Source organism: Chaetura pelagica, unplaced genomic scaffold (assembly GCF_000747805.2).
Source record: "Chaetura pelagica isolate M959 unplaced genomic scaffold, ChaPel_1.0 scaffold77, whole genome shotgun sequence".
NCBI classification, from domain to species: Eukaryota; Metazoa; Chordata; class Aves; order Apodiformes; family Apodidae; genus Chaetura; species Chaetura pelagica.
Genome location: NW_009953937.1, coordinates 116,656 through 141,405, shown reverse-complemented (window position 1 = coordinate 141,405; position 24,750 = coordinate 116,656). Strand labels below are relative to the sequence as shown.

General features: G+C 40.0%; 1 protein-coding gene across 1 annotated transcript in view; it reads right to left on the bottom strand.

Annotated features, from left to right (window-relative positions):
- Window positions 1-24,750, bottom strand: part of NBAS (neuroblastoma amplified sequence) — a 149,054-nt gene that overhangs the window by 25,914 nt on the left and 98,390 nt on the right. Inside the window, exons 44-47 of the mRNA XM_010001742.1 lie at window positions 21,979-22,197; window positions 21,549-21,751; window positions 14,001-14,090; window positions 11,528-11,723 (exon numbers count right to left, since the gene is read on the bottom strand). Of these exons, the coding sequence (XP_010000044.1) occupies window positions 11,528-11,723; window positions 14,001-14,090; window positions 21,549-21,751; window positions 21,979-22,197 (708 nt within the window). The remainder of the gene's footprint in view (window positions 1-11,527; window positions 11,724-14,000; window positions 14,091-21,548; window positions 21,752-21,978; window positions 22,198-24,750) is intronic.

The following is a 24,750-nucleotide window of genomic DNA, read 5'->3' as shown; positions in this document are numbered from 1 at the left end:
CAGAACTCTTTTTAAGTTGTGATTGAGAGGGAAATCCTCAAAAATGTTAACAGTCAGGCTGAGGAGAGTAGTAACAGGCTTGGAAGAAGGAATCAAAGAAGGAGGTTAAAATCAGGGATCTAACCACCTCTTTCATGAGATATGCACAGGAAGTCAGAGACCTCTAGAAGGAGGAAAAGTGGGGAATTAATACTTTTACTCCTCACTGGTTTTCCTCACTGTATTTACAAGTCTCTGTCTCCAAAGGTTAACAGCTTTTAGTGCTGAAGGAGGCCAGCACCAGCTACCTACAGATCTCTAGGTACAGATTCATGCAATAATTTTGCACTAAAAATAATAACTTCTGAGCTACAAAGCTAATTAGACAGTTTTTTATTTAAGCAAACAAATTTAAGGTCTATACAAGTTTAATATCTTTCTGGTAAATTAGTCCCACCTGTCTCTCTCCTAACTTGACTTTATAGAAATTACACTCACCAGATCTTGCCCAGGTAACACCTGAATTTACAGCTTGTCTACACAGAGTTGTTGCCAGTTCCCTTTCTTAACTAAATCCCTCTGACTATCCAGAAATGAGGACAATATTGGAGTAAATGTCATATAGTTGTTTTGATCTCCTGTTCTTCCTTCCATGTCTGTTTTTTGGCCACTGTTGGAAACTGGATATTGGGCTGGATTGGAACTTGGTCTGAACCAGCATTAACATTTTTGTATACTCACACATTAATTTACATATATGAGGAAAACACACTGGGCCCACAATTCTTTATATGCAGTTTCCAAGTGGAATTGAGGAAACCAAGGGACTCCAGAAAACTTGTAATTTTCCATATGAGAAGCGTGTACTCTCACAAGGTGGCTGAATAGGAGTCAATAGATGAAGGGAAAGTTGCTTCCCAAAGATATTTTACAGATTTCACTTTAAACTTAATAGCTCCTTAAAGTCCTTTCCCCAGTATTTATTGAAAGCTTTAAGCTTCAATGTGATACAGCACCCATCACTCAATGTCCTAGCACTATATTGCCACGCACAGAGTTCAAGGCAGTTAAGAAATACAGTTTAAAAGAACACATTTATACAGCCCTAGGCTTCCTATACTTAAATATCCATACTATTTTAGAATTAAATTCAAAAGATTTCCTAGAAAGAACAGTGCTGCCATATGACTATGAGGAGGCACTGAAATAATCTGCTTCCTTACTGAGCATTCATTCTTACTACTGCACTTGTTCCTTAGTTTTGGAAAACCTTTTTTGTACAGCTGATAAGAACTTTTACTCTTGAGAAAGCCCTTGGAAAATTGTGGCTAAGATTATAAAAGTGTTAGTTTACTTCTTGCCCTATTGGATAAGAACAGTACAATTTGAAGAGCACACCCACAACTATATTGTAAACCTGACAAGTTCCATTTCCTGTGCACTAAAGTTGCATAACAAAGAACTTTTATGCCAATGTATCTTTTGAAAAGTCAGGTAAGTTTTACTTTCTCAGAAATGTATTCCAGAGATGTTCCCCTCATGGCAGAAGGACAGAATTTTAAATGAGACTTTTCCATATTCCTTACTTCACCTGCCCAAGCTCATGTGCAGATGATCCTACTTCCAGCCCACTTTGGATCCTGGTGAAGAGAAACTTACATGGTAGCAAGTCATATCAGAGGGATGTAACTTGCAAAAAACTGATCTGGTTTGTAGCCTGGACCAGTGCTGCAGGCAAATTCCCTTGCTTGAAAGAAGCATTTTTGAAGCTGTGCTTACAGAGTTATGCCAGCTAATAAAAAGCAACAGCTTTATTAAGGAACATCCACTTGAACAACCAATAACAAACCAAAGCCAACACCACAGGTTAAAACCAACAAGTAGAAAGGAGTTCATGGTGAGGTACAGTCCAAGTTCTGAACTCAGAAAGAGCCTGGGCTGCTATGACTTCGACTTTGGGAAAACCAACCACTGCCTAGCAGACCAGAAGGAAGCACCTGCTATCAAAACAGAAAACTGAGCAATCAGTGCTCCCTGCACACTGAAGTCAAGGGTGCTGTGTTACAGACTGAGTGTTTGCAACCTGTACCTTCCACCCCAAGGGAGGGAGAACTCCAAGATCAGCCTTCATTGCACTTTTCCCAAAGCTTGACTTCCCATATTCAGCATTACTATGAAAACGAGTGCTGACCCTCTATGAAAGCCTGCTGCACAGATACTAAAGGGATGAGCATAATCTCACAATCCTGCTCACACTGAAGCCAGTGAACAGGAGAAGAAAGTTACAGGATTCAAGTTTAAAAACAAGTGAAGCAGAAGACAAGTGGTGATGAAGCCTACTTGCAGACAAGACCAAGCTAGGATGGGAGTGTTGATCTGCCTGAGGGAAGGGAGGCTCTACAGAGACTTGGACAGACTAGATTGATGGGCTGAGGTCAGTTGCATGAGCTTCAACAAGGCCAAGTGCCAGGTCCTGCACTTGGGCCACAACAACCCCCAGTAGCTCTGTGGGCTTGGGGAGGAGTGGATGGAAAGCTTCCCAGCAGAGAGGGACCTGGGGGTTCTGATTGATAGGCAGCTGAATATGAGCCAGCAGTGTGCCCAGGTGGCCAAGAAGGCCAATGGTATCCTGGCTTGTATTAGAAATAGAGTGGCCAGCAGGACAAGGCAGGTGATCATCCCTCTGTACTGGGCACTGGTGAGGCCTCACCTTGAGTCCTGTGTCCAGTTTTGGGCACCTCAATACAAGAAGGACATGGAGGGGCTAGAGTGTGTCCCGAGAAGGGCAATGAAGCTGGTGAAGGGCTTTGAGAAGAAGTCTGATGAGGAGCAGCTGAAGGAACTGGGGCTGTTTGGTCTGAAGAAAAGGAGGCTGAGGGGAGACCTCATCACCCTTCTACAACTGCCTGAAAGGACATTCTAAAGAAGAAAGTGCTGGTCTTTTCTCACAAGTATCCGGTGATAGAACAAAAGGAAACAGAATAGAACAAGATAGAACAAGAGTCACCATCCCTGCATGTGTTGAAAAGTCATCTAGATGTGGCACCTGGGGACATGGCTCAGTGCTGGAGAGAAGGCTTAATGGTTAGACTCGATGATCTTGAAGGTCTTTTCCAACCTAAGTGATTATATGATTCTATTAATTAAACAAAGGCTCAGCCAAATGCTGAGTTGCCTGTCTTGTAGAAATACCAAGATCTTTTTTCTTCTGAACCACTTCATGTATTGCTTAATTCCTCATCTGCTTGCTATGCAGCTCAGCAACCCCAGGACGTGCCTCCAGACTCCACAAACACAAAGGCGTCGCCTCATGCAGAAAAACGTGTAACTCGTGCAGCAAATAAAATCCATTCATTTGAATTCTGCAGGAGACTGTGTCCTCATCTGCAAATATATTTCGGCATAGAGAAAATCTCTTAAGACTGTACACAGATATTGAGAGAGATAAGAGCAAATAATAAATAAAAAAAACACATTTGAAAGATGTATAGATCTAGCTAGCTAGAACTGAAGTAGGATTAATGTAGATGTAATGTGAACTGCATATTGACTGGGTGTCAGCTGAGATGTAACAAATTGGATCTGTGTAAATCATGCCTAAAAGTAACATCTGTGCAACAAGGGACTTAAAACTACCCATTTTACTTGTATGCACCAGCTACTTGTCACTGCTTCCTGCTTTATCATCTATATATAACAGAGTCTGCTCTTAGAATCAAAGAGTGTTGGAAGATGCAGCCTAGAAAGTAGAAGATCTTCATCCTTAAATATTACATTAACTTTAAGCTGTTAAATTAGTGCCAGTCATTTCTGTTCACACCTTATGCAGGCACATTATTCAATGTACCTCTTCTGACCATCAGTCCCACCAGGCAGCAGCAGTGAATGCACCAGCTCACAGCAGCCAACTGTACCTACAGCTACAGTCTTGATAAGAAAAGTCTTCAATTCTTGCTAACAGAGGAAAAATGATTTTAAAACCTGTTTTCATGCAAATTAAACAGTCAAAATTAACCTTTCCAAAATGTCATCTTTCAGATAGCCTAAACTTACAAAAATAAAAGATGCATTTGTAGACAGAAAAACCCACAATAAACTGAGACACTGTCATTAGAGAACAACAGGCTGTTGATGCTGACTCTGATTTTAAACAGTATTTCAGTCCTACTATTTTCAGTAAAAGAAAATACTTTTTTTTTTTTTTTTTTTTATGCCAAATTCCTCCATTGTTTAGCCACAGTTATGACCTAGACCAGGAATACTTAAAGTACCAAGTGGATGGACACCACAACACAATTTAAACTGTAAAAACTGAAATGACTTAGTGTCTCAGTTGCAGGCAGACAAACAGGCAGAAGAAGGCAGGCAGCACCATGCAAGTGTCACACCAAGTAAGTGTCACACCAAGTGGCACTTAGGAAGCACTGCCATTGGTGGTGTCCTTCTTGAGTTGATGCAGTGAAAATCCCACAGTCATCACAGCTGAGTGCCTGTGTAATTACAGGAGCAATATGGGATAAACCCCCCACCCTCTCAGTGAACACAAGCTATCAGAAGTTACTCTGAAGTAGGAATTACTTTGAAAATACCTGCCAGGGGTTCCTCAGATGATACAGACTTTGCAGACCTCTAAATAACAAGTGTCACCTAGCAAGATGATTGAGGGAATGAGATAAGACTCTGAAAAAAAGGCATGGTCTCAACTGAAAGTCACAGTTATTAATACAAAACACACATTTAAGATATTAACAAAATAATGCCTAAACAGTTTTACAATTAACTTATTTTTTTAAAGACTTAACAACAGTCCTGCCCAGAAACCACTGAATAACTTGATCTGCTTACCAGAACAATAACAAAACCCACAAACAAACAAAGAAAAACCAGTTTATGATCAAACAATAAAGCTATACAGTAAACTTTCTCATTCTTTTAGGACTGCTGTTTTGCTTATATCAATTAAATTATGTTTTTGGAGGACTGCAAGCATTGAGCAGACAACACTGCACACAAGTGAGCTAGCTTCTGTTAATCAAGGATACTACAGAAAGAAACCTCCAATGGACTTAAAAAAAGTCCAGGGTAAGCAAATGACCATATGATGGCAAATAAAACATAAGAAGGGTAAACCCATCACATTTGAATATGTGCTAAGTTAGCCTCATCAAGTTAAACAGGAACCTGAGCCTCAGTGAACAAAATTCAGAGGCCTGTGGTACAGCTGAAGTCAAGAGAGCAATGAAGGTGCTGGACCGTTGGATTTCACAAGGACAACCCACTCCCTTCTCCATCTACCTCCTTTCAGGAACACACTGCACATCACAGGGGGCTCTGAGCTCCTGAGACAGAGGAAGCCCTGCAGATGAGGTGGCATGGCTGGCATGGCTTACTCGGACTAAGTCAGTAAGAGAAGCAGAAAACCAGTGATGGTGTGCGTACAATAGAGCAGGGACTTGGAGTTCCTGCATTTTTCTGTCTTGCAAAACACAGAATAAAACCACACACCAAAGCACTACAGAGGTTAATAAAAAACAAAATAAAATGCTGCACAGTTTCAGCATGCTTTAGACTCAGTGCTGGATGATGAGGGACCAAGGGGAAGGATTTAGCAAGACACCCAAGACTGGATGACAGTTCATTCACCCATTTCTTTGGGCTAGAGTAGAACTCTGCATACATCACTCAGGAGCTCTTCACTGCTCTAAACTGAGATAAAAGCAGAATATGCAGAGTTTAAACCCTTCTCCACTTACACCTTCAGTACCAAAGGTCTGTGACAGAAAGGGAATTATCCCCCATTAATCCACCCCTGAGCACTCTGCTCTCCCTGTGCAGCAACTGCTGTTGGCCACAGAATCCTGTAGTATCCAGGGCTGGCATCTTCACTCAAGCTACACTGCATTTCTCCCCACTTTGGCTCACTTGTTTCACTTGTGTAGTTAATGGAAAATATTTCATTTGCATCTTGAAGTATTTAATTAATCATACAAGCTACAATTTATGCTCCCAGAATAAAATACATTTCACGTGTTCTCGTATGGATGAATTGCATCTTCAAGGAATGGAAATTAGTGCTTTAAAATATTAATTAAAACTAAAATTAAATTTCTTAAACTTATTTTTTATGCATTACCAGTAGAGAAACAGTGTCTCTAGAATTACAAACAACATCAGAACAAATTTACTAAAGTTGATATGACCATAAATCTTTCTTCTAATTAAGCATTTTTCACAAATAACAGATTGCTGAGGATTCAACAAATGCAGCTTCTTCACTCATCCTTTGCTAGATCAAACTAAATACAGGTCATTGTCACCTGATAAATGACTTCAGCAAAGTGACTGGGGAATTCTTAAGCCTCCCTGTGCTTTCCAGATCTTTTGCTTAAATCTCCCTGAGACAAGTAGAGGCAATGGGACAAAGATGAAAACCCCTGGACACTCACTCACTGCCTTTCAGTCTTTTTTATGGTGTTCAATGAAGAAAAGTCCTGTAAACAGATACACATTTTTCATACACTCTGGGAACAGGAACAAAGGAGCAATGGAAGCTTCATAGCCACATACAAGTTCTCAGAAAGTCATTATCTTAATGTAGACACAACTAAGGCTGCTAGGACACATAAAACTTGCCTATGGCACACACAGATTGTGTGTAAGAAAGGGCAGATGTGTGATATGTACACGACACAAACACTAATGAATCTGGCAATTAGTTGGCAACATGAGTGCACCCTCAGCAGGTCTGCTGATGACACCAAGCTGTGTGGTGTGGTCAAAAAGCTGGAGGGAAGGGATGCCATCCAGAAGGACCTTGGAAGGCTTGAGAGGTGGGCCAGTGTCAACCTCATCAAGTTAAACAAGGCCAAGTGCAAGGTCCTGCACCTGGGTTGGGGCAATCCCAAGCCTTTGGGATAGATAATACAGGCTGGGGGGAGAATGGCTGGAGAACTGCCCTAAGCTGGAGGACTTGAGAGTGCTGCTTGAAGAGAAACTCAACATGAGCCCTGGGCAGCCCAAAAAGCCAACTGTGTCCTGGGCTGCATTAAATGAAGCACAAGCAGCAGGTCAAGGGAGGTGATTCTGCCCCTCTGCTCTGCTCCTGTGAGACCCCACCTGGAGAGCTGGGTCCTGCTCTGGAGCCCTCAGCACAGGAGGGACATGGAGCTGTTGGAGAGGGGCCAGAGAAGGGCCATGAAGATGATCCAAGGGCTGGAGCAGCTCTGCTCTGGAGCCAGGCTGGGAGAGTTGGCGTGTTCAGCCTGGAGAAGAGAAGGCTCCAGGGAGACCTTAGAGCAGCTTCCAGTGCCTGAAGGGGCTCCAGGAAAGCTGGGGAGGGGCTGTTTACAAGGGCTTGTGGTGAGAGGACGAGGGGGGATGGATAAAAACTGGAAGAGGGTAGATTTAGGCGAGCCATGAGGAGGAAATTCTTCAGTGTGAGGGTGGTGAGACCCTGGCCCAGGTTGCCCAGGGAAGTTGTGGCTGCCCCATCCCTGGATGTTGAAGGGCAGGTGGGATGGGGCTTGGAGCAGCCTGGGCTGGTGGGAGATTTGGAAATAAATGACTGCTACGGCTCCTTCCAACCTAAACCATTCTATGATTCTAAGAATTTTTCAAAGCTAAACTTTCAGGGAAAAAACCCACATAATATAAGAGAGGTGCCTACAGATAAACTCTTGAATTCATATTGTATATCCCTTCCAATTATAGAAACTGCTTAGCTCTCAGCAGCTCTGTACACCCCTAGATCATGAAAAAAACATGATATAACAATATGAGGGGAAAGGCTAAATGAGATTACCTTCTCTAAATGACAAAGCTATTTGCATTTAAGTAGCATGCAAACAGTAATTACATTTTGCATTTGCATAACAGTAAAACAATCCTTTAAGGAGAGGTGTGCATTGTAGAAGCTTCACAATTATTAACTTCTTATCTTAAACTAATCCTTGGTTTACCTACAGAAACTTTGTTAGTGCTGCTGTAACATCCTGGGGCAAAACCCTGACCATTGTTACTCTAACTTGTGCCTTGTAACTGGTCACTGAGCTGAACAACTATCAACCTGCACATAACCTGGTAGTTGGTACCTGACATAGGTTAGTGCTGTGAGTGATTGCTCCCTATATTTTTATATATTACATGAAACAAATTGACTTCCCATCTTAGATGGATAAAGCTAAAATGTAACAAGAACATTCTAACCCATGCTTTTCTCCCCCTTATCAACATTTTTTTAATATATAAAAAAGTCAGTATTTTGACCCATATTTTTTCATGCGCCAGTTAACTAGAAAATTGTAGAATGTGAAGAGCTCAGATAAAATTCATCAAGAGGATTAAAACAACACATGCCTCCTCCCTTCAGTTGTGTGGGATGCTACTGGAATGTGAATTAAAGACTCTCAAGGGTTTGAAAAATGAGGACCCCTGAATTTTTAATTTTGTTAACTAATCATTAGAGAACTGGAAATTGCTGCATTTCTGACTGTTTGATAGGTAGCTGCTTGCATAAAGTACATTTTTAATTTGGTAAAAACTGGCCTGTTTCCCAGCAGCACATTGATTTGTGGGACCACTACTTAGAGCACCTAGAGCATAATTAAATATTAAGTCCCTCCTTGATGTATGCAAAGTCTGATTACGAGGATTAGCAGACACACTGTGGGTGGCTTCCACACATTTTCTGGTAATTGAACATTGCAATATCATTAAACTGATCTTTACTCACAAGAAATCCACCTTCATCCTTTACAATATCTGCTGTCCCTTTTTGTACCAAACAGTGGGAAAGGAAAAGAAGGATCCCCAAAAAGTATGCACAAAATAGCAAGGAAGGAAGGATAAAACAACCTGGAAGCAAGATAAGGAGGTGGGTTGTGTTTTTTTTTTAAATGCCAAGCCAACAACCTTTCAACACACTCTTCTACAACCTAAAAGCAGCATTCAATCCACACACACCCCTTTATTTTTTATATGTGCTTTATATTTTTTTCCTACTTTGCTGGAGAAGAAAGGATGACCAAATTAATACAGGTGCAGTGATGCTGGAGAAATGGATTCCCACAGAGAAGCCAGGCAGACTGACAGAGTCTGAGCACACGTTTGAAAAATGTAATTCCTCCTGTCTTCTTTTTGACCCTGCTTCACCCCAACTTTTAGATTGTGTTTCAACTTCCCCTTCTGCAGAATGGGGCTGCTTTGTAATGGCTCTGCACCTGCAGCACTGACTTGCATGAGAGACTTGCTTAATTAATGCTTTGCCAAAAGCTCACACACAAATCTCTCTCTTGGCTTCCCAGCAGTCACAGAGCTGCTGAATTTTGCAGCCTTCCTCTTCCACTCCCACACCAAGAGGAAACATGAACAGTTTTCATATGCTGTTTTGTTAAGCTATTTTCCCTGTTTGCTAAGACACAAAATAAGCAAACTCAATCATCGAATGAAGTCATCACTTGCTTCTTCTAATATCAAACTGTAGACTAGCATTTGACATCAGCTGGCTAGAAAAAAAAACAAACAATAGTCTAAATAGTGGATCATTCAGGTGTTTTCTTGGACAGTTGTGGAGAACTCTGAATTTCAATGACTAGTTGACAAACAGACAAACAGACAAACCAATATGACACTTGTGTTTAAATAACACGAGTTACCAAGCACAAACTATCACAGAATCATCCTGGTTGAAAAAGACCTTGAAGATCACCAAGTCCAACCATAACCTAAATCCACTAACCATAACCTAATCTACCCGTTCATTGCTTAAATCATGTCCCTCAGCACCACATCTGTATTTCTTTTAAACACTTCTAGGGATGGTGACTCCACCACCTCTGTGGGCAGCCTGTTCCACTGCCCAACCACTCTTTTGGTAAAGAAAAACAAAGTAAAAATCAAAGGGGTTTCATCTATCTCATCTACTGGCATGAACTGACACGAAAATCAGAATAATTTTTAACTGTGTTCCACCAAGACTCTTCTAGTTGGTATGTCTTCTGGCTTGAAACTAGGAGTATTCTAAAAGTCTGCCATACCAGGAAACAGAAACGATACAGAGATTATATGGAGAGATGGAAACAGACTGGAAGATGGGAGCAATGAGGAGGTTTCACAGCTGTGCTGCAGCCAGGACAGCACAGGTGGGGCCAGCCATGCTGGGAGCAGCTCTGCTGAGGGGCCCTGGTGGGCAGGGAGCTGGGCAGGAGCCAGCAGGATAGGCAATGGCTTCAATGCACTCCTAAAACACCATCAGAGAAAAGCAAATAGATGCTGGTTTCACACTATAAAGTGATTTTTTTAAATTTTTTTTTTACTTACCAGATAATGGAAGGAAAAAAACAGTGATCTTATGCACTTGTCCAACAAGTGCAATGAGTTTCACAAGGATTCTGTCAAATACAGGTTCTTTTGCTGTCCTCTACAGACATGGCTTATTATCTTCCTGTAGCTTTTCCCTTAAAGCATACTCTAGTTCAACCTTTTACACTTGAAATGCTTTTGGGTTGGAAAGTAGGTCAAAAGCAACAGAAATATTGACAAAGGAGTGAACTGAAGAGGAAGTGTTCAATCACAGAGACACCTGGTGTTACTGTGAGTGCAACAGAGAATTTTTACAGAAAGCAAGAGATTACTTTTTTTCTCTTTTAAGATTTTTTATTATAATTATTTCCTCAAATGATCTTAGCACACTGAGGCAAAACTGAGATACTGCTGTTGTTTTATATTCATATGAAATTGTTTTTTGCATAGCCATTTGAGGAAATATTAGAAATATTCTATTTTTGTTCCATAAGGTCTTGGCATGGGAGGAAGGCATTTAGAAAATGGATGAGAAGTAACTTTTCTTCTGAGCAATTCTACATGCAGGGAGTGATACTCAGCAGATTTTACCACAGCAGAAGCTTCAGAGACAAGACTGCTTCTTTCTGCTAAGCCTTTAATGTATTTTGACTGTACTTAGAAATGCAGAGCCTCTAAAAATACATGTGTTGATTTTAAGCACTTCATCAAAATGACTAATGAAATAAAGCAGTAAAAGTATTCGTTGGAAACATATCAACATAGTAACTTCTTTCAGCAACAATTTCATCTTTTTTTTCCCCTGACTTTATACTGGAAAAGACTTAAAATTATCACTTGGACAGTTAAAAGGTATGATCAGCTTTTAGGCAGCTGCTGTCTTTCAGTTGTTAGGTGCTGCCTTTTATAAGCCACCAGCACACCAAACATGACCTAATGCATTGCCCATCAGTTCAGTCTCACCTTTTGAAAAGAAAGAATATAGAAAACCTTCAGTCAATGCTTGACCTGGAGGCAAATCATTAGTGTCTAATCATGCCTGGTATTCTGTACTCCTCATCCCAAGGAAAAGCTGAGGAGCCCATTAACTCTACTCAACTTTCTTTTTCAAAGAACCACAATGTATTAGAACCCTGGCTCAAAGGGCAGGTAGGATTATTGCAACCATATTTGTAAAACAGTATCTCATCATATAATCCGTCTACAAAACCTGCCTCAGGCCAGCATTTATAGCAATCAATATTATCACCTTTGTTTCAGGCCAGCAAGCTCTGAGAACAGCTTGTGTCCTGAAGTACACCAGCAGCTTGCTGTCCTCATCACTGAGATGGAAGGCTTGCTCCAGAATTTGCAAGACTCTGATGCGAGGCTTCACTGCTACAGAGTCATCACCACAGAAAGGTCTCAGCCACTCCAGAAGGTCATCTGAAGACACGACTTTCTCCCTGTAATTGAACAACACTGTGTTAAACAGGTTTTGGTAATCCTAATGAAAGTACAACGTGTACTTTGAAAGCTGTTGAGAAGTACAGTTAATATATCACAACCACCTAAGAGGGAAAAGGGAAGAGCCCACCTCTGTGAGGCTGCAGAGAAACCAGCCCCCACAGGTCAGGTACCTAAAGCTAAGAGCTGTGAGCACTTTTCTGAACTTGCAATAACCATGTACTTCCACAGAAACCCATCTATACAGTGACACATTCTCCCACATCCTACCTTGACTGCCATCTGTGCTGCAATGTTGCTGATCTCAGCACCTGAGAGAATCCAAGCCTCTCTACCATGGCTGCTCCTGACTGCTGCCTGCACCTCCACCCCAGCTGGCTTCATGGGAAACACCATGACAGCTTGCATTTTCAAATACAACATTCTTATATCTGATGTTTATTCATACTGTCCTATATTCTCTTTCTTTCCTTACAAATCCTTTCTTTACACTCCCCACTAACAAAGTAGTTTCTCCTGATTGTAGCTCTAATAATTTTCTGTCTGTACCACCTCTAGCAACCTTGGTTACTGCATGTTCTGGAGTGATGATTACAAAACACTCATAATCCCTACAAAGCAAGAAGAGGTGTTAAAAAGCTAAGGTTCTGAGTGTTCCTAACTTGGCTAATTAGAAAAAAACCCTCTTCAAAAGTGTATTATATTCCAACAGTGTATTGTACTATATCAAATACATTCTGTGTGAAAGCATTTTCAGCACATAGATTACCACAAACTCAACCAACCAGCCAGCAGTTGCAGACATTAATCTGTTCCATCCCTTAGAAGCTATTAACTAGCTTGTAACTAATCAGTAAATGCTATTCTGCTGCCTTTCAGAAATATTTTAAACTAAAGATATGGTTTTTTTCTTAAAAAAAATAAAAATAAGCCAAGAAAGTGGTTTCAGGTGGAGTGGGATTTATAACTGATGTCCCTTATTTGTCTTAACAAGACAGATGGGAAAGTAATAACAGACAGAAAACACCAATTTAACCTGTCTTGCAGCTCTGAAATAATAAACATTGGCAGCTTAGGTTTTCATATTACAAGGATTTCAATTTTACTTAGGTTTTATATTGTCTGAATGATGCTGTTATTAGCTCAGAACTTCAGCTAAATCAGAGATACCTCTGTTGAACAGGTGGCATTCAAAGTGTAAATTAAAAGTTTGGGTATTAAGAGGACCTGCTGGAATACTTCATGAATTTTGTGGAGCTCACACCTGATGTTTATGTATGTTTTCCTGAGGGAAAGATTTATATTTTGTAAACTCAATAGCTGGGGTTTAAGGAACTAAAGGAGAACAAGTACTTAAATGGATGTAAGCAGTCTCTTACAATCACAATGACTTCCACTCCAGCTCATTTTTCCAGTTAAATGTTGATGAAGTATCCAGCAGAAAAAGACTCCAGAATCTCAGAATACAACAGTACCATTTCTCCCATTCTACCTTATTATATTGCACATGAAATTTACTGTAGATTATGACAACCATTCAGCCTCAGTATCCAGTATTTAACAAATTCAATGTCAGTGGGGAATCCTCCACACAGCAGTGCCTTGGCTTGGTTGTCTAACAGGCAGCATGGAGTTTTATTAATATTATCATACATGAGTTCTTACTTTGTACATCTGGAAATACAGCTCTTGTTTGCTGGTGGTTGTTGTGTTTTTTTTGTTTTCTTGTCTTTACTAGAAATGTAATGGAAGCTGCCAGAGAGACATACATGTGACTAGAAATAAGGACCATGCCAAAAGAGGAGAAAAAAACACATGGTGAAGTATTACACAGTGCTTGTGAAATTGTTTCTGCACTACACTCTACAAATAGTGACAAATTTAGGTATCTAAATACAGACAGTGGAAGTAAATCATTATTATTTGCAGTTTCTCTACTGAACTAAAACAAAAGCAGTGAGGTGTTCCTGGTAGATAAACAATCTGCAGTAGTCACAGCAGGAAAAACATTTTCCCAGATCACCATCACACATAGTTCTCTCAGTCTTTGGTTCAGTCACTTGCTTTCTTCCAAATGATCAAGTAAAGGCTTCTGTCAGGACTCAAATGAGATAAATTATAGCCTGTTCCAGAATAAAGTCTTAGAAAATTAAGTGCAAACCTATTAGATAAATCCATTAAGAAAAATCAGCCATATTCAGTATCATACCTTTAATGCTTTAATGAGAAGTATTTTTCAAAGGCTTAACCAAATAATCTACACAGCACACTCTTACCCTTTCTCAACACTTGCATGCACTGCAGAAACGATGCCTTCTAGGACTCGAAGTGGATCTTTCACTGGTGCAGATGAGCCACCACTTCCACTGTTAAAGGAAGACATAAAATTATGGTAAACATGGCCCTTAATATTGTATCTAATTCTCTCTGCCCCTTGGATTAACATGAATAGTACAATCAAGTAGTAATTTTCCACTTCCCCGCTTAACTGGTACCTTTATTTTTATGTCAAAGTAATGCAAGGAGCAACAGGAAAAGAGTGGGAAAGAGAAATGCTCAAAACTTAAGTGAAACACAAAAGGAAAAGGTTAGGTCAGCAAACTATCCATATGTAGTCTAATTACCATAAAGAGTTCATCAATATCAACCAAACAGGTTAATGGTTATGCACAAATGTCACCAACTTCTCTTTGCAAACACCATCTTGCAGGATCAGTACTAGTTTTAACAGACTTGACTGTAACCTGACTCAAAAGAATCCTACCTGCTGATTCAGCAGGTTTCTTCTGAGATTCATTTTCAGTGGGATCAACCAGGTTGATGTCTGCCAGAACCAACAAAATTAAAAAGGAGGGAGCATGTGGCCAAGAACAGCACGTGGGAAAGGGGAGGATTAAGGCAGCCATCAAGTGACATCCACTAACCATGTGTAGGAACAGAAATATGTAGATCATGATGCCCATCAGACATCCCAGTTACACAATAATGTTCTACCACAGCTTAAAAGGTAGTAAATGCTGCCCCCCCAAAATCACTCTGGTAGAAATACTTCAAACAAAATACTTCACTCCTAAAGTAAGGAAAGTGACATTCTCTGCTAAGAGCAAAACAGACCTAAAAATAAAAAAAAAGCACACAGTGTCTCTTTCTGGAAACCACTACAAGGACAAGGATGCCTGGATGAACTACAAAAGCAACAGTTTTTCTTTCTTAAGAGTTTGCCAATGGTGTATTAAAGAAAGAGAAAAGAAGGCAAATTTTCCAAGTTACCTCATTAGAGACGACTCAAAACCCCGGAGATAAAGTGTATTTTCTGCTACTGAAAATGTCAGCCTCTTCCTAGATGACCTCTTAATAAAAATTAATACATGTCCAGACTACCCTGACTGTTCTGTCAAAAGCTAAGATACACTGAATAGCTGACTATAATGTGTAAAAATAACTGCTATATTTCACAATTATTTTGTCAAGAGTTATGAGACTGTTTATAAATTTGCCATTTATTACTTCAGCAAGATAAATATATTGCCTGTAAAATGATTATACGATATGGCAAAGAGACATGAATTGTTGTCACCTTTAGTATCTTCCTGTACTCAGAACTAACTTCTTTTCCAGTTTTATTTTTATGTTAATAGGTGACCAGCACTTCAGTGAACATCACCATATTTATAAACAGCAGGTGACTCCATTCAGAACAGATGTAAGATCATTTGTTGCATGATGTAATCTCAGTTTACCTCACTATTTGCATTTTATGTTGCAAACATAAGCTCCAAGCACGAGCAGAAAGCTCAGAACACTGGCTTTTTTCTCAAAAAAACCTGTTATATAGGTCTGTGACAGAAATGCCACTGTTGATACCAATGCTACCATATGGCAGCTGAATACAGTTCAGAAGACTTAAGTTTAAATCTAGATATTGTCCTTAGCCTCTTCAGTATATAAATTATTATTTAATTGTTTCAAAATAGTCCACAAATTTTAGACTCCCAAAAAGAGATGTCTGTTCAAAAGATGAAAACTAGTTTCATCAAAAAACAGATCTACTCACTCAAACTTAGTGTACACAAGCAACTGTCACATCAAAGGAAAGTGACCAGCAAACCTGAGGCTTCTTCTGAGCAGTCCTAGCACATGCTCTTCATCTCACTAAACAGAACCATAGAATCACAGAATGGTTAAGAGACCTTAAAGATCATCAGGATCCAACCTCCCTGCATGGGCAGGGACACCTCCCACCAGCCCAGGCTGCACAAGCTCCATCCACCCTGCCCTTCAACACTGCCAGGGATGGGGCAGCCACAGCTTCCCTGGGCAACCTGGGCCAGGGTCTCACCACCCTCACACTAAAGAATTTCTTCCTGATGTCTGACCTAAATCTCCCCTCTCCCAGTTTAAAACCATCATCCTTTGTCCTCTCACTACCAGCCTTTGTCCCAAGCCCCTCCCCAGCTTTCCTGGAGCCCCCTCAGGCCCTGGAAGGTGCTCTAAGGTCTCCCTGGAGCCTTCTCTTCTCCAGGCTGAACACCCCAACTCTCCCAGCCTGGCTCCAGAGCAGAGCTGCTCCAGCCCTTGGATCATCTTCGTGGCTCTTCTCAGGACCCTCTCCGACAGCTCCATGTCTTTAATTAGAAATTAAAGTCTTTATTTTCTATCTTAACCAAGCTCTGAGCACCTAAAAAAACCTGGGTCAAAAGAGACACAACCAGAAGTTCATGGGCATTTCTGAACACCAGTGTTGCAGACAACAGAGCTGTGGTGCCAGCTGTCAGGGACAGCAGAGGTATGAACACTTCCAGAAAGCTTTCTCATACACAGACAGGTACTATTCTACTAAGCAGGATGAAAGGAGAAGAAAGGTGAACCTAAGCAGTACATTCCAGTTATCTACAATAAGAATTTTAAAAACAAATCTAGAAAGATTGAAAGCTGGCAATTTTAAGCTGAATTTTGCCTTTACTGCCTAATGGTTAGAGAAAAGAGATTACAGCTCATGAGACAAATCATCCTGTCAAGTTTCCACAGATTGTTGCCTTGTTCTTTTCTTAATAATTCATGATTAAAAGTAAGCAGCTCTAACAGAAACAAATACAATTAATGAAGGATTATTCTTTCACACGGATTATATGCTATTTTTATGCATGTTCTAAACTATGGAACAGGGCTCAATGTTCACCTCAGAACTAGGTATGAGCCTGGTTTAATTACACTGATAAAGGCTTATTTTATTTTCAGTTCAGCTTCAGAAAAAGTGATGCACATTTAATCAAGTTTCTCAAACACAATAAAGTACAAAGAATGCTTGAAAGGTGAATAAATTAACTTTATCTAAATCTTTTTACCTAATTATGGTATTAATTTTAAATACATGATAACGTGATATCTTGTTATTTCTTCAGCCTTATTTTCCTGTTTGCAACCTGTAAGTATGAGGGAAATTAGAAAATAATATATTGTTGGTGTTACCATTCAAAGGTGGTGGGGGAATCAAAGGTACACAGGCAAGACTACTTATTTAATTGTACTTTTTGCCCATTAACTCTGAAAGGCAAGTCCTGCACAAACTGTGGTTAATACATTTTAGTTTATGTTACGGTCTGGCTTCAAAGCTAACAGCTGAATGTAGGATACAGATGCACCCAGTTGTATTCACAGCAACAACATTAACACCAAAAGGCTTAAGAGATGCCAAGGAACAACTTGTTCTTTTAATTGCTCCTTTTATTTAGTGTGATGCTACTTTGTAATATTATCCTCTTACAGAAATTCATAATAGGGAGTGTATTATTTCAAGTATTTTCTATTTTATTTTATGCTAGATTTTCACTTCATTCTCTTCATTACTGTAGTAGACAAACTTTCCACAGGTCACTATCTGTTTGTTTGAAAGGGATGACAAGAAATGATACTCCCTTTTCCCACAGAGAAGTAAAAAAAAGATATATTTCTACTGATCACATCAGGTCACATCACACACCAAATGAATTAATTTCTGCATTTATCCAAAGCGTCCAGATAATTTTCCCAGCTCTGCCACTACAGCCTCCTCTACTAGACAGAATGGCATCTGGTTCTTTCTCATCAAGTGCTGTACAGGAGTGACTGGTCTCTGTCCCAGAGCTTGAAAGCAACTTGCAGGCATCTCAACCTTGCAATGCTTATAAAGAATAATTCAGTTCACAGGAAAATGCTGATAAGAAACAGAGTAAAAAAGAGAATTCAGGTAAGTTTCTCATCCTCTGCATATTAACAAGACTCATTACAGTTGAAATAACTGGACTTTGTGAGCTTTATATCCAGATGCATCACACTGCTTTATTCCAGTCAAACAGCAAGTCAGTGATTATCTTAAAGTCAAATTATTCTTCATAGAACAGAAAAGCCCAGAGAAGGACAATAAAGTTTCTCATCCTCTGCATATTTACAAGACTCATTACAGTTGAAATAACTGGACTTTGTGAGCTTTATATCCAGATGCATCACACTGCTTTATTCCAGTCAAACAGCAAGTCAGTGATTATCTTAAATTATTCTTCATCAAACAGAAAAGCCCAGAGAAGAAGGACAATATCACTGATGTTGCTGTGCAGAAGCTCTACCATCATTGAGGATGCAAAGAACACTCTTAAACTGAGTGACAGGAGAAATCAATCCTCTGCCAAAGAGAACTGCAGACACTTTGACAGGCTGCCTTTTCACCCGTGGCACTTCAATCAGCTGTAACACACACACACAGGCTGAAGAAAAGGCACAGCCATAGATTGTTTTCCACACTAGACCTGTTTCTGTATTTCTGCTGTGTGCATTCAGATCATCCTGCCCACAGCATTTTTCTGGGTGCAGAAGAACAAGGTAAATTCTCCAAGTTGTATTTATCTAAACTGGTCTTAGAAGTGTGAAACAGAGACCAAGAGCCATCTAACAGCAGAATACTCTTCTAGCCTTGTTGAATGTGTCTCTTTGGAATAGAAATATTTCAGAAGAGAGCTATGTGTGAATAGTTAAATGAGAAGTACCTGTTCATTTATCATGGTTGATATAAACTATTTTCTACCCATCACTCTCCCACCAAAATAAAGAAGAAAACATTTCTGCTGCAACCAAGATGTTACAGACACAATGATACTTCATTTGGAATATTCAGTGCATCCAAGCCCCAGCCAGGAAGAGGTAACAGTTAGCACTAAGCAACATTAAATCTAAGAGAGCTTCCTCAAATGAAAAATAATCCCTGATGAATTAATTTCACCTGACTGCAGAAAAAAAGCCACAGTGAAGGCTTTCATACTGCTCTGAAGGAAAAAAAGAGCATTGCAGACAAAAGGATTAACTCATTGATATTCTGTCAACAGTGATGGGAAAAAAAAATAATAAGAAAACTCAGGCTTTCTTCATCCTGGGAACACAAATACTAACAGGGATGTAAATGTAAAGCCCCACAACTTCATTCTCTGCTGTCTGCCTTGAGAATTTCACATCTCGGCCCTAGTCCAGCAGCAACAGGGACCGAGGGTGCTCTTCAGTTAAGTTGTTCTGACTGAGAATGTCAAGGCAGACCCAGGGATTCCACTGCACTAAGGATGGCTCAGAATGCTGCCAATTCCTTGCTAGATGACACGATGCTTGTATCTGGCTACAAACATCTGTGGACTTCCACACATCCTGAACCCTGCTAAGGAACAAGGGCACCTTCACAGACTCATTCAACCCTAGCAAATCATTTTCAATGCACACGTGCCTCCTGGATTGTCATTACAGCCCCCAAACATGCTCCATCAGTTCACCACTCTTGATAAATACCTAAATTTTCACTGTGGCAGGAAAAAGGGTGAAACTCAAAGGACAGCTTGAAGTCTCACATTACATGCAAAAGGAGTTTTATCACCACCATGGCTACCAAAGAGGGCAGATCTCCTACCAAATCTCAAGAGAGCATGTTACAAATGGCAAGGTGAGCTCCAACTGGGCAGTAAACAAAAACTTTGACTTCTGAAAGGTCTTCCACACAGCCTGCTTATCTGTCCCTCATCTGCGTCCACATCTTCACCATGTCTGTAAATAGGTGCACAACAGGTATTTTTAACAGTTCTGTAGTCCCAGAGGTGACCACATTCTCCTCCATGCCAAACAAACTACAACAATTTCAACCTCAAACTTGTGGAGAGAAGTCATGTCCCTCCTGGGCTATAAGACACAAAGTACAGAGGCTGCTTCTAACCACATGTGACGAGGACACCCAAAACCACACAGGAGCTAAGAACAAATATTTATTCCAGGCAACAGTATTTAACCCTCGGATACATAAAAAAATACAGATCTGGATGTTGGTCAGGAATATTAATGCACCACAACTACTTTAGAATTCCTAAGCTTTTTTGACTGGTCTTAACATAGGCAATCTTAACATGGATAATGATAATAATACCACATATTCTCCCTTGCCCAAGACAGGATGAGCACTGAAGAAATACACCATGAGTAGTTTTAAAATGCTTCTCACAAATGTCAGAACTATGGTTTGGAAGCCTGACTGTAAAGAACATACTCAACTAAAACATCATGGTACTGAAGATAATGCAAACTTTAAACTCACTGTTAATAAAATCAAGATGGTCAGCATCAACTGTATTTCATATTCCTTTGATTCACCCAGGTCTTCCCCAGCTCTCAACAGAATTATTCAGGGATGTGTTTCATAAACTGCACAGAAGCTGGTTAGTTTGTGTCTTCTGTTCTCCTAGCCTATTTCTCCATAATTTTGTAAGAAGAAATTACTCAGTTTGCTGGGCTTGCACAACCAGGTTGGTTATTTGGTTTGTGTCACCCCAGAAAGAGATGAAGATAAAGCCCTGCTTCTGGTACCATGTCTGGGATTGCTCACAGCATCATGGCAGGGGTAACAGCAAGAAACAGAAACAATGACAACACTGAAAGAGCTGAGCAAAACAATCCCCCTCCTCACCCTAGAAACCTGTCTGTCTTCAAGAAGTTAGCAGGTCAAGGGTTTTTTAGCATATCATCTTGCTTTTAAGTACTGCAGGAAGCACAAAGCACCCACACCTGCTGATTAATTTGGAGGCAGGCTGGGACAAGAGCAAAATCTCCAAGCGTTCATACAAGAACACAGAAGAAAAACACACAGCCTGTATTTTAATGACAAACAGACACATTTTTCAAAACCTTGCAAATAAAAATAAAAATCCAAACAAACCAACCCTAAAAAGCAGCTCCCAAAAATGTCCCAACAAGTTATTCTAAAAATAGAAATTGTACTTCTTCCTGTAGGACTTCCTGTTGTGGCAGCAGTCATTGCTAGGCCTCTACTGCCCACACATCTGCATCAGGTACCCACCATCTCCAACAAACATGCGTTTGGGCTCTTTAAGAAGGAAGAATTCTGTGCAATTGTACATTTGCCAAAAACTTACAAGTGCACACACATAATGGAACAAGATCAGCAAGACAAGATTTTGAACTGAAAAACCCGCTCTGGTGATTAGGATGAGTTCTGTGGCTTGCTTTGTTCAGACTGCCCAGGCTTCCCAAACTCAGAGGAATATACCTGCCTTATCTGAGTATGAAATTACAGGTAAACAGAAGCACAAATGAGCCCAGAACTAATTTCTTGTTACTGCCCCATTTTCTTAAAATGACACACATTCAAAGCAAACAGGTACTCACTGCAAAAAAACACAACAACTAATGAAACAAACAAAACTCAATGCAACACAACTGACCCACAAAACCAAACCAGAACAACCAACAAAAAACCCAGAAAACAGAAGAAAGGTTTTGGGGCTTAATTCTGGCAATGAACTTACCTTAATGTACCTACAACTTTTTTAATAGCACATTGAACAATATCCTTGGGATAAAGTCCTAGATCTCCAACAGCCACCTGTAACAACTGTTGCATCATGTCAAGGGGCTGACCATCCAGACACATAGCTACTGCTTGGTCATGGATTTTTTCTTTCTCTGACCTTGACAAATCATACAAATAGCCATATTTCTGTAGTGTATCCTGTAAAGACAGAATTTTTGAACATGAATCAGTCTACTATTTACAGGGGTGTATCATTCAGAGTCTTTATTTCTACCCAATTTAACAATGCTACAGTCAGGAATAGATGGAGAGAAGTGAGTCTTCGAACATCAGGTCAACAAAAACAAAGATAAGAAAAAAGATGACTGAAGATTTGTGTCCATCACTGCAACACTAAAAAGAAGCATTTGATCAGTAATCATTACCTGGTCACTGTTTTTCAAGTAGGTGATAAAACTATGAGTGAGAGTTTCCAGATGAGCAAGAGACTGCTGCAAATGATTCAGAGTTTCTTCATAAGCAACAAATGGATTTTCAGCATCTTCCATGGCATTCTCAGAAGTTTTTTTTCTTGATTTCTCAGAAAGATGTTTCACTGCCTTAATAGCCTTCTTAGTCACTTCTATCCTGGCTTCAACTGGCAGCTGAAAAAGATTACTTGATATTTAATCATTCAGCATCTGTACATTGCTGTTTGCATTACAGCAATGCCTAGAGGTCAGGTGGCTCTACAACTCTACAACACATCATAAAACTACATGAAGTACTTTATGAGGAAAAAAAAACTCCTTTCTTATTTATATAAAAAGGATCAGTATTGCATTACTTTCTTCTGTTGTAACTTCTTTTGTTGATGCTGAATTTGGCTCATACTAAACCACATGGAACTTATCTTCTCTAATACTACTCATAATTTCTGTAGACTGCCACCTTGTATCACAGAACCAGATTATAGAAGGGTTAAGGTTGGAAGGGACCTCAAAGATCATCCAGTTCCAACCTCCCTGCCATGAGCAGGGACACCTCCCCCCAGACCAGGCTGCACAAGCCCCATCCAGCCTGCCCTTCAACACTTCCAGGAATGGGGCAGCCACTACCTCCCTGGGTAACCTATTCCAATGTATTCCTACCCTCATCAAGAATTTCTTCTTGATGTCTGACCTAAATCTCCCCTCTTCCATCTTAAAACCATTACCCTTTGTCCTATCACTGACCTCTCTGGTGAACAGCACCTCCCCATCTTTCCTGGAGCCCCTTCAGGCACTGGAAGGTGCTCTAAGGTCTCCCTGGAGCCTTCTCTTCTCCAGGCTGAACACCCTAACTCCAATTATCTCAAATGCTGAAAACTAACTTAAGGTTATTTTTGTTAGGTTTAGATAACTGCTATAAAATATTTCCTTAAGACTATAATCGTAAGCAGAAAAACAAGCAGAAGGCTTAGAGCTTTTAAACCAACTGATTTAAGCACAAGTTATAAACCAGGGAGTTACTTTTTTGACCTGTAGAACTAGACGTATCTGGGTCATTACACTGAAACAAGAAAGCCTGGCATTTTTTTCCCATTAAACTTCTCATAGAGCTTGAATTTTTAAACAGTCATATACAAACTGAATGACATAATAAAGTACATGGCCACAGAACTGGGATTGGAAGAAAGTGCTGAATTAGAGATTGAAATAGTTATTGGACAACCAGTGAAATAACATTTTAAGTAAAAGGTGCAAGTCAAAAGCAGCTTTCAGGTATGGGGCATTTTTCAAATCAAAGTTAGAGGAAAGAGATCTCTGAGAAATAAGTTTTCAGGTTCTACAATGATAAAGTTTTCATTGTACACTTCCACTTGAATATTGGATGGGATCCTGAGGCAAAACTAGTCACAAGCTGGTTAAGCAGCTGTTCCATTCCCAAGCCTAGTGCAGGGGACACACTGAATCAACTGATTTCACCTAACCCTGTTTGTTTCAAACCCTTGAGCAACTTCCATGACCAAAAAGCTAAAAGTTTTCTGGTACAAAGCTCTGCTTGGCCATCAAGCACAATAACTCTGCCATCAATATCTCCTTCCTGCTACTCCTCCTCATCTGAAGAGAGTAGAGAAACTATTAGAACCCTGAATGGGAATAAATCAATGGAAATAAATGATGTGTTTCAAAACAGACAGGCAGTGGGAGCTACTCATTCTATTCCCCATATCACTCATGTGGAATAAATGAGTAATAATCTTGCAAAGCCCAAAACACATTAACAGCAAGGATCTCAAGTAGTCCCTAGCAGGGATCAGATGTGAAGGCAGCATTTCCTTCTCCTCAGACAACAGTCACCCCCCTGGCTGCTTCAGAGCAGGGTCAGGTCTGGCAATTGAGGTCTCAGGATGAGTGTCAGTCTGGGCTGATAAGCACAAAACTCTCAGTATGTTCACATGATAAAAAGGATGAAAACACCTAAACAAACAGTGGTTCTGCTGAACAGGCTTAGGAAGCAAGTGACGGGACTAGTGATAAGAAGTGACATGACAGATCAAAGCATAAATCTGGTGCTGACAAAGCTTTTCATTTTCCCAGGATTTCAATGAATAGCAACAACTTTTTAAAGCAAATTCTGGTTAGGTGAGTTATAGTAAGTTTATATTATGAGAGCACCAAAAGAATACTCAGAGAGGGAACAAACACTTCATTGAACGTGGTGAATAAACACCTCTGGAAAAAGAGAATAATCCAACACAGAGTTGATAAAGACACAAAAAACCTCACAAAACATTTCTTTATTATCTTTTCATTTCAGATTAAGTTAGTGAAGACATCCCAAGATCTTTTAACAAGAAAATACCTAAGAAATCTCACCTCTTTTTTGTGTAAAGACAGGTAAGAGAGAATGGGCAAAACTTTATGTTAGAAATATTCCTTTAAGTAAGTTTCACTGGGAAAAAAGAAATTGCAAATCTGGTAACTATATGTTGTAGGCACGAAAGCAGGTTCTTTCAGTAACAGGCTTTCAGCCAGATGGAGATTATGACAGAGTTTATCATTTATATTATCCCAGTGCCTAGAAACCATATGCGTTGGCCCAGAACACTTCTCTGTGGAGCAGCCTGTTCAGAATGGCAGGCACTAAACACAAGCCTGCAGCACAACTGATCTTGGGCTGAGCACAAGTAAAATAATTGAATACACAAGCAGAATAGGGTCTTCTCTGCTGAA